This window comes from Morone saxatilis, unplaced genomic scaffold, assembly GCF_004916995.1.
Source record: "Morone saxatilis isolate NCDOM2014 unplaced genomic scaffold, NCSU_SB_2.0 Contig9, whole genome shotgun sequence".
Classification (NCBI taxonomy): domain Eukaryota; kingdom Metazoa; phylum Chordata; class Actinopteri; family Moronidae; genus Morone; species Morone saxatilis.
This window is the reverse complement of record NW_023340268.1, coordinates 2,369,345-2,379,775: the sequence shown is the minus strand read 5'-3', so window position 1 is coordinate 2,379,775 and position 10,431 is coordinate 2,369,345. Positions and strand designations below refer to the sequence as shown.

The following is a 10,431-nucleotide window of genomic DNA, read 5'->3' as shown; positions in this document are numbered from 1 at the left end:
ATTAAGGTACCCAGCAATTCAAATAACTGGACCAGTGGTTTTGTATTCTTGGACACAAATCAGGGCATGTCCATTTAAAATAAGATTGTTACTTTGAAAGCTAGTTTGGATGTATTGCTTCCCAAGCATGGATTTGTGGATTTTTGTGTGTTAACATTAATACCAAATTGATTTTGGCTGAAAAATTAAAGATTTTTTTTAATATCTAAATTATTAAAGACCATTGTTTTAACTGCATTTAAATCACAGTAGTATGTTTGAGGTCCTAGCTAAACATTGATGTGTAGTCCTTAAAATCTTATGGAAACAAAGTTTATGTAACCTTGTAATCTAGAAAAGCTTTTTTGACCAAATTTAGCCTAATTTTATAGATTATGTTTCATACACAGGCTTATTAGGTTGTATGCAATTAAGATGTATTAACAGCAAGGTAGAGATACTTAGCTGTCATATCAGGTAATATAGTTAGCTTACCAACTAGATGACATTAGCTAGGCTGAAATACAAAACTGATCAGATGAAATGACTTAAATGCTCCCTAACATGAATTAAAACTGCCAAATTGATCAGCAGTGTGTTCTAAGCCACTGTTGCCCAGCAGCTAAAAACCCGAGCATCTGTGTTTGTGTGTCTATGCCCATTCAGGTTGGTTGGTGGGAGAACGGCCACCTGCGTCTTCGTTACCATCCCTGGTCTCGTTACGGCTCCTTCCTGAAGCCTCTGGATGATGCCCAGCACCTCCGAGTGGTTACTTTGGAGGAGAGGCCATTTGTCATTGTGGAACCGGCTGATCCGGGCACCAGCTCATGTATCCGGGACTCTGTACCCTGTCGAATGCCCGTGAACACCAGGTAACAGCCTCCAGTATAAAACACAGTCGGCAAGTTTCATCACCATTTCTTTCACTGGTGCATTTGCTTTTAATTATATCCAAACTCTGCAAAGTTCAGTTTTAAATGTCTGGCATGTACATTTATATTTATTTAATACTCTTAATAATTATCTTTAATTATGACACATGCCTTCCAAATGTACATGGTCAAAGGTTGTTCTTAGTACCAGAAAACATTTCTGCAGACTTGCACTGCATAGCTCTTTTGGTGCTGTAAAATACAGGTTTCACAGCAACAGTTTTTTACCTTCTTGGCTTTTAATGGCAGCCAAACTGCCCATTATAGCCATTAAAGCAAAATGTCACCTGCACACTTTCTTCATCATCACAGTGGTGTACAGTCCATTTTCTGGTAGTTTAATGTGACTCATTGAGCGAGGATGATGGGATGTTTAAAACTATTCAGCATTATAAAAGCAAAATTGAGAAAAACAAAAACATTGCAATGAAAGTAAGTGAGAATGGAGTTGAAACATGGATTTGTAACTCACCTAAGAAAGTGGCAGGTCAGGATGACCTACAGTTTATTATGGCCATAAGCAGAGAGAAACAGAGTGTAGAGTGTAGTGCAGAGTCACATTTCTCTTTCCTAAAATGGACTGAAACTATTTTATACACAACAGGAGTCGGTTTAGTACATAACAAGTGATTTCTTACCTTGATGTCTCCTAGTGGTTTCTGCTCTAAACCCTTATCAGCCTATAAACTTAATTCAAAAGTAGCAAAGAAGTTTTGATAAGTGGTTAAATAGAAACCATCCTGAAACCAGGATGGAAACCAGTTTCCAGGCTCTGATCCCTGTGGAATTGAAATGTTGGGCCAAGCATCTATGAACAAGACAGTAAATCTTTACCATCTCCAGGTGCTGTGTACAGGGAGGGATAGGCTTAAAGAAAGACTTTCCTTCTGGGATCAATAGATTAAAACTTTGCACAATAACCTAATTATCCCAGGGAGGAAATTAAGTTTCCTCACAGCAGTATAGATACATTAAAGTCATATGGTACCACCTAAATAAATGCAGTTAAGAACAGGGCATGGTTTTCTTACAGCTTATCAATAAAACCATGAAACCTGAAATGATACAGCAAAGTAAGGTTAATTATCTTTTAATCAATCCATAGAATCATATATCATCAATAGATTTTTAATCATGGAGTGAGAGATCCCTGCTGCATCAGCGCATGTGGAGTGATTCAGTCTAGTTTGAGTCACACTGTACTTACATACATTATATATACTCAAAGATAGAAACAACATGATACCAATTCAATCCAGATTTCTAAATAACTGAATATTAATTGTATTTTCTTTACGTACATATATACAATATGCAGGACATTAACATCCTTTATGATTTTCTCCTGTTTCATGTACATGTACACTTTTCATCTGCATTGTTGTAGCAATCACCAGGGACACCAGAGGTGGAAGCACAGCAAAGCGCCCCGAAGTGCTGCTCACTTCCTTTCAGTGCCCATGTTAACCAACTGGGCTGTTCAGACAGTGAGCATCGGTTTGCGATCTGGACATCAATGGTTAAAAAGTAGAAAAGTATTTTTACTTGTAGTTAAGATTTAATTTCAGTTCATTTGAGGCAAAAGTCAGAGGGAGAAAAAGAGAGCGTGAGTGTGTGTGTGTGTGTGTGTGTGTGTGCGCGCTCTGGGCTCTGGGCTCTGGGCTCCTGGTCTATCCAAGATAAGCTTCCTTCCTGCCAGCACATGACCTGGCCAACAGGAAGATAACGAGTTCATCCTCCATCAATTTTATTGGCTGAGACAGAAGTTTGCTCTTGTGTTAATCAACCTATTTTGACACTGTTTGTCCCCCCAAATGTATTTGTCTTCTTCAGATGTGTTGTTGTGTCTTGTTCTTTTTCTTATATTATATTTCTTATATATATATCTTATATTTTCTTATTGTTATCTTTTTTTACCTGTCACAGCTTATTTCTTCTGATGTAGCTGTAGTGCAGTGGATAAACTGTGTTATGCTTTTATTTTCTCCTGTCATCATCACCAAGGTCATGTCACTTGTGTTGTTGTACACCATGTGGGATAGTTCTGTGTAAGGAAATGGTCAAAGAACCAGAAATACATTATGTCAATAAAGTGAATTTATTTGCACATACACAAGAAGAATGTGGCTAAAACACAGTAAATTTTTTTAAATTCCTCTCATTTTGCTAAGAAAATAAGACACTTTATTTGCAGAAAAAATACTTTTACAACTGTATAAAAATGTTTAATAAGTATGGAGGTGTTAATTGTCCCACTCTCATAAGTTTGACGTTACTTTGTATTCGAGAAACAATTTTCCAAATGCGCAAGTTGTGTTGCTTGGTAACAAAACCGGGAGGTTGTCATAGCTACGTGTCTCAGGGACCCTCAAATGGGCACTTGGTATGGACAGCTGATAGAGGACACTGCAGCCACTTGACTGATAGTGATCAAAATGTACTTGGATTCCCATATGTGAAACTTGCTCATAAGGGTCTTAGGGTGAAGTGTTCACTAGATGAAGCCTCAGAGGAAAGAAGCATTCAGAGGCCATCGCAGAATTTTTCTAATTTAGATGGCATCCAAAAGCGAAAAATTGAGTTTTAATAATGCAGCACTTTTCCTGCTGAGCTTTCTGACCTGTCAAGCATTGCCTCTCCAACCACAACAGCCAAAACTGTCAGTATTGATCCACTCACAGTCCCTCTGCAATTACATTACTTGTCTTCCTTAGTCTCCCGTTCTCCCTGTGTCTCCTAGGTACTCACCTGTTCCTTTTCTCACTCCCCTAGCAGCACACTCTCAGCCAAGCAGCCCATCCAGGTCAAAAGTGCCCTTGATAAAACATTTTAAAAAGCATGTTTACATATCTCACCTATATGTCTTTTCCCACATCATCTCCACAGTTTGGTGGTGGATGGCACGGGGCCCATGAAGCACTGCTGCAAAGGGTTCTGCATCGACGTACTAAAGCGACTGGCAAAAATTGTGGGTTTCACCTATGACCTTTACCTGGTGACCAATGGGAGGCATGGAAAGAACATTGACGGAGAGTGGAACGGCATGGTCGGAGAGGTGAGGATCCATACATCCAACCATCCATTCCTCCCAGTTCCAGTTTGCTCTATTCTGAAAATGGCTGGCATGATTCTGAGTAATAACAGGATTCATGCTACCAATTTAGCAACTTAGTATTGTGCTATGTTGAATCATAGTCGCCACAAATGGTATCTTTTAAGCCTTTGAAGGTTTAATTGTACAGATAATCAAAAGTAACCTCATTGTAAATTAATAAAATCAGGACATACAATAATGTGTTACTAAAGCATTGCAGCATTGATTCCAAATGTTGATACACAAACCCCAAAAAGTTAAATAAAGCATGTTACAGGGAGTGTACTATTGTTATTAGTACATGGCCAGAACTTTGTTTGAGGTGTCCACATTTTAAGCTACATATTGAAACAGTAATAATTGATGTATTCCCGTTTTCTTAGTCAATATTTCACAAAATGTGCACATTATGAATTAATTCATTAATCAATAAATATTAATTTATTAATGGAATATAGAAATATTTGCTTTCTTTGCATGAGTGAGAAGTTAAGTAAGTACCAATCTTAAGTCTGTGTGTTAAGTATGGGGCTGGAGCCACTCATGTGGTTAACCTAGCTTAGCATAAAGACTGGAAGCAGAGGAAAAAAACATGTCTACAGTTACAGTTAGTCTACAGTCTTATTTGCATTTGTGTCTTGTTTGTTCAACCTATACATAAATATATATGTAAAAATTATCATTTGTGATAAGCCTAGCTACCTCATTGTCCATGCCTCCAGTTCTTGTGTTAAGGCAGGCTAACTTCGTCCTGCTTCCATCTCTATGCTACACACACACACCTAAGATTTCCATCAAGCCTCAAATTTTTTGAAAAAAAAAGCAAAAAGCATATTTTCCAAAATGATAAGCAATTTCTTTTAAATTACAAAAGTGTTTAAACATACAAAAAAATGGCCCATCATGAAACATTAAAAGGCAATACAGAACTTGCAGCAAACAAATAAACATCACAGTCAAAGCAATATGGGTGAGAGATTAAATGCAAGTTTATGAAGCTGTGTTCAGTTGGGACTTAAAAGAAGACACAGCGTGCAGACTGCACTTCCTCTGGGAGTTTATTCTAAAGTTTAGACCACAAACACACCGTGACCTTTTTTTTATGTGTGTCTCAGTGAAATATTGTAGTATGTTTTTAATTCTCTATTTTTCCTGTACAGTAGCATCATCGTTTTTCTCATTCTGTTTTTTTTTGTTATGTTGTGTTTACAAAAAGGGGTTTTGATTCGAGTGCTCCCGTGAAATTCTTTTTATCTTGCCTCAAATCCTTTAAAACGCGACCCAGCAAGAGAGGATTGGACCAAAATCGAAGAAGAAGAGAGAAAATATGGAGGGAGTCTGTCAGAAAGATTAGTGGTGGAGAAACTGAGAGAGAGAGAGGACAACACACACTGTGTGACTGTTTGTACATGGCTGTGTGTGTTTGTGTGTGTGTGTGTGTTGGCAGATACTCTGCTGTTTCCATGATGCCAATCCCCTTCTGGTGGCTGGATTAATGAAGTTAGTTTAACATGGGGTTAGACAGGGGTTGCAAATTATCACAGTGTGTGTGTGTGTGTGTGGTCTTGTACTTCTATCTTTGTGAGGACCAGTTTCAGTTTTAGACCTTTAGAGTGAAGACATTTCTGAAACATTGGGTTATCATCATGCTCACTTCTTCAAAAGTTAACATTCCCCACGAATGGCATTGCAAGATCAAAAAAGTTTGACATGGTCATTTCTTGAGGTCTCCACAGTTCTCCTTAGTTACTGTAACCCCAGCATAAAGTTGGATTTTGGCGTACAAGCTAGCTAAAGCATAGCAACCCAGTCTCGCTCTCAAGTCGTCAAATACTGCAGCTTGGTCAGTGTTCCCCCACTTCAAAGTATGACACCGTAGGTACCCCTCTAATGCCATTCCTGGACACCCCCGCCATTAAAATCAGGTGACATAGTATGAAGAGTAAGAAAGTCTGCACATGGCTTGCGTTACATTTCATGTACTTATGTTACTTACCTTAGTAACTTCGAACATAGCGTACGCTGTATTAGCAAATTCTAAGCATGTAACCTCTGAATGCTACAAGTATAAAACCAGCTTGAGGGTTAGTGTTTCACAGGGTCACACACAGTATGGGATATATGTGTGGGAGTGTGTGAGCATGCACATGTGTGTTAAAATCAACCAAACACTGACATATTACTATTTGCTCACAGTCCGGATGTCGTTGTGGGTGCAGGTGGTCTCTCTTTCTCTCTCTATCTCTCTCTGTCTGTCCTCAGCTGCCTGCTGCCCAGCATCTGTCAGTAACTCATTAAGTTGGTGGCAGACAAACATGTGTGCACAGGGACAGCTGATTCTGTATGAAAACTGTCTCACATCTCACATCCTCCTGTCCTTGGTTGTTTCCTGTTACCTAACATTTTTATTGCGAATACAAAAGGATCCTTGATCGGAGTACTCTTTTTCTCTTTACTTCCATTGTATTATTTTCTATTAACTAAACACCTCTCTCTTATCCTGACAAAGTAACATTGTACCAAGGCTCATGGGCTCGTCTTGTGTCCTTGTCTCTCCAGTGAAAGCCTACGCTTGGACAATCATTTCTGCTATTTCTCATAATGTCATTGAGTCTTTCACTCTTTGTACTTCCTTACATGAATGCCTCTCAATAAGGCAGTAATTTCTGACGTCCTTAACATTTTGTCATCCTAAGCTATGAATCATTCCGTTATAATATTTTTTGTTCACAATATAAACTTCCTTCCTGAACAGGAGTGTCACAGGTGTTGCTTTCAGACTGTATTCAAGTATTTCAAATGACCTAGTTGAATTAAATGGAATAATTACCACGGACTGATTGATTTTGACAGGCAGAAAAGCTGCTAATCATACGGTATCAAAAGTGTAACACTTGTGCGTCATCATACTCTTCGACAACTTTGTACTTTAAAGTGTCTCTGAAGGCTTCAAAGACAAACTATTGATTTTACAAAGTAAACGTTAAAAGTTTCTTCTTGCACTATCCAGAGAAGGAACACACGTTGTTTCAGCAGCACATTTTCTTTAGCAAACACTCTCCTTCCTCCTGCCTTTCAGCCCACCATTAATTCCCATTAATTTCATGATTGTATTATGCTGTAGTATTATAATGAATTGTGATATGAATAATGATATAATATGCAAAGAACTGAAACCTGCTTGATATAGGTAATCCATCACAGCGAACATATATTTAATTATATGATGTAATTACGTTATGATGTCATTTCATGGAAATGCACTAGAATTGTATGAGTTGATTAGAAAAACTCTCCAGCTTGATGCAAAATCCTGAGATCTCAAACATCAGCTTCCAAAAAGAAAACTTTAAATGTAAGACAAAACCAAATTGGTCTTTATTTGTTTTTACATGCTTGCTCATAGTTTTCTGGGTTATGGTTTCCAACAGCATTGTCTGTAATTGCAACAATTTCAGCAACAAACTGTCAAAACAGATTTCAGAGATTTCCACCGGCATGGGAATGTGCCAAACAAAAGTGTTTTCAAATAAATCGTCAATCAAGCTTTATTAACTGCATTGCTAAGCTAAAATACTTAGCCAAAAAAGGTGATTAAATATTCACAATTATGAAGATCTTATTTGGTTAGGGTTAGTCAGACTAAATCGACATTTCATTTAATTCATTGAACTTTTTTTGTTGGAAGGGGCAATATTTTAGTTTGTTTTGTCCTACCAGTCAGTAATTGGTGACATAGCCATCATTTTCAGATGACACTAAGTTGTGGTAGCGGTACATAGGTCAGTTATTCACAAAGATTGACTTTGATTTTGACGTCTTACCTCAAATTAGTTTGAGGTAAGACGTTTATTTGTAGAGCAGCACTGGCAGGAAATCAAACACAGAAACAGCATAGAGAATCCAGTCAAGTTTAAACATAAAATGCCACGTGGAGACTCCGGCACCTTGCCAGAACTTAATCAGTCAGAGGCAGGAAAGAGGAGATTTAAAGTGGCGAAACACTCCTTTTTAAGGACAAAATACACAAGTGAACAATTCCAGGCAGGCAACATGCTCTGAAGACGCTTTGCTTCTGAAAGACTCTCAGTGGGATTTGAAGACAGACGGATCAGAGCCAAACCAAGTCGCAGACGCAATGTTATAAAGCCGTGCCCGGTGGAATTTTGGGGTTAAACAGTCTAGTTGGTAGTACTCAGGAAGAATTCCTTGTTGAGCAGAGAGACGTTTTATGTTTCTGTCAACATTAACAATTTATTGGTAACAAATAATTAACAAACAATTGGGAAGATCTGAATTTCTGTAATTTTTCCGACTTTTTATTTATAATCTCTGCTGTCTGAGAACGTCTACATTTTGTCTCTCTATGTCCACTTATCACTACAGCCATATCACAGACATCTGAACTAGCTTGAGTGGCTGAACTAGTTTCATTTCGGCTCTCCAGCAGAGCAGCAAAGCTGAACAAAGACAAAAGTGGCAGCAGCAGAATCCCAAATTGCATCAACAGAAAAATCCTGAGATAAAGACATCATCACAGTGCCACTACTCTTTGATTGACAGGTGATAACTGGGAAGTGCAGTCCATCAACACAACAATAAATCAATGAGAGCTGGACACTTAAGATGTCAACAGAGAAAGAAGACTTAAAGGATTGGGACTTTAAGAGCCTACTGAAAGGCGTCTCAGTGGTGTCTGGTGAGGGACCGCGGAGCCTTTTGTCTTCACAGACTTTTGGGGCCAGGCCAGGACTCAGACTAATGAACTTTTGGTCAGTAGCCAGTTTCTCTAACCTCCACGGTCCCTCAGCTGCAGTCAAGTAACCTCTGTTTCATGCCAGGTGAAACACGGCAGAGCTGTGAATCCCCTCACTTCCTCACCTTCTGACCACCTGAGCCTCATTTACAGCTGTCGGAAGACCTCTGAGGAGGAACACAGCCCAGTTTCACACCACATGCCAAGAGAGAAGAAAATGGAAACACACTAGAATTTACATCCAGTTCATTGACAAAGCGTATGAAGTATTTTTTTCAAACATCACTGAGGAAGAGTGCTTTGGATTTCTCTTTTCAAAGACTCTTTTTTTTTTCTCATAGAAGGCTTTGCACTGTGTACAGCGCAGTCTTAAGATGTTGCTTTGTAGGATAGCGTAGAGTGCACAAATCTTATATTTTTCAATAAAAACAATGATACAGAGTTGGTGCAGGACTGATGAGATCTAATTTAAATATTGCCTTATTTGGTAAAAATATCCTTTTAGTCTTTTAACTTATTGTCACACAAAATCATTCTAATATCAGGCGTCCTGTTTTCCAGGTGGTATCCAACAGGGCTGACATGGCCATTGGTTCTCTCACCATTAACGAAGAGAGGTCGGAGGTCGTAGAGTTTTCCGTTCCATTCGTGGAGACTGGCATCAGCGTCATGGTTTCTCGCAGCAACGGCACCGTATCGCCTTCAGCTTTTCTTGGTGAGTTGTCTTGAGTTACGTTCAAACTGTTCCATTTTATGAAGAAGACTACGTGTTTATCTGCAGGGGCTTGAAAGTTAATGTACACTGAGCAACAAAGAAAATCGGTTTAATCACAGCCTTAAAAATATATCATGGATGAGGTCTATAGATGAGTGTCAAACATTAATTCTTAGTAGTTCCGAGAAAACCTTACAGAATTAAGTATTTTTCTCTACAAATATAAAGAACATAAAGTCAAGTCAATGTAAGTCATTTTATTTGTATAAGAACCTGATCACTGACAGAGAGGAATTCAGCAGAGGCTCAACGAAAAGCCGAAACCATAAACGGACATTTTGCACGCAGCTTATGAGTGTGTGAATCTGAATATCCTGGATTATATGTGTGTGTATGAGTGTTTATTCTTCAGGCACCACTATAAAACAGGGATGATGAACTCCATTATCTAAAAATAAAAGTTTATTTGCATTCCCCAAACATGGCATTTACCAACTGCCAACGTACACGGCCCTCCAAGACAAGGTGATCCTCCCCAAAAAGCCTTTCAAATACACAAAAAGTGAGAAAACTTTAAAAATTCTCCTCCATAGTCAGCGATGGATGAGAGAGGAGATGTTCTGTGTAATATAAGTCCAATAGAATATTTCCAATATAAAACATAAAGAACATATTCTTGATTTAGATCGAGGTGTATTTACTTCAGATGGAAACACCCTCTGGTCTGTCCCAGCTAGTTGATTTACATGTTATGGTCTCTCTGTCCTACTTACTGTGTGTTTGTGTTTTTGAATCAAACCAAAAGGGAATTTCACAGTTTTATTTCCGTCACTGTTTTGATCTTATTTTCTCACGCAGGTTTTGGTGTATAGATTCAAGATTAAAAAAACTTTATTGTTTGTGTCATATAATGATAAAAAATGTCTTAGGTTAGGGGCTCACAAACAACATAAAA

The 10,431-nt window shown here is 38.4% G+C and overlaps 1 protein-coding gene across 1 annotated transcript in view; it reads left to right on the top strand.

The window, feature by feature from the left end:
- grin2da (glutamate receptor, ionotropic, N-methyl D-aspartate 2D, a) overlaps nt 1-10,431 on the top strand; it is a 127,248-nt gene that overhangs the window by 66,166 nt on the left and 50,651 nt on the right. The window contains exons 7-9 of the mRNA XM_035681884.1: nt 646-851; nt 3,798-3,966; nt 9,323-9,476. Coding sequence (XP_035537777.1) covers nt 646-851; nt 3,798-3,966; nt 9,323-9,476 — 529 coding nt within the window. The remainder of the gene's footprint in view (nt 1-645; nt 852-3,797; nt 3,967-9,322; nt 9,477-10,431) is intronic.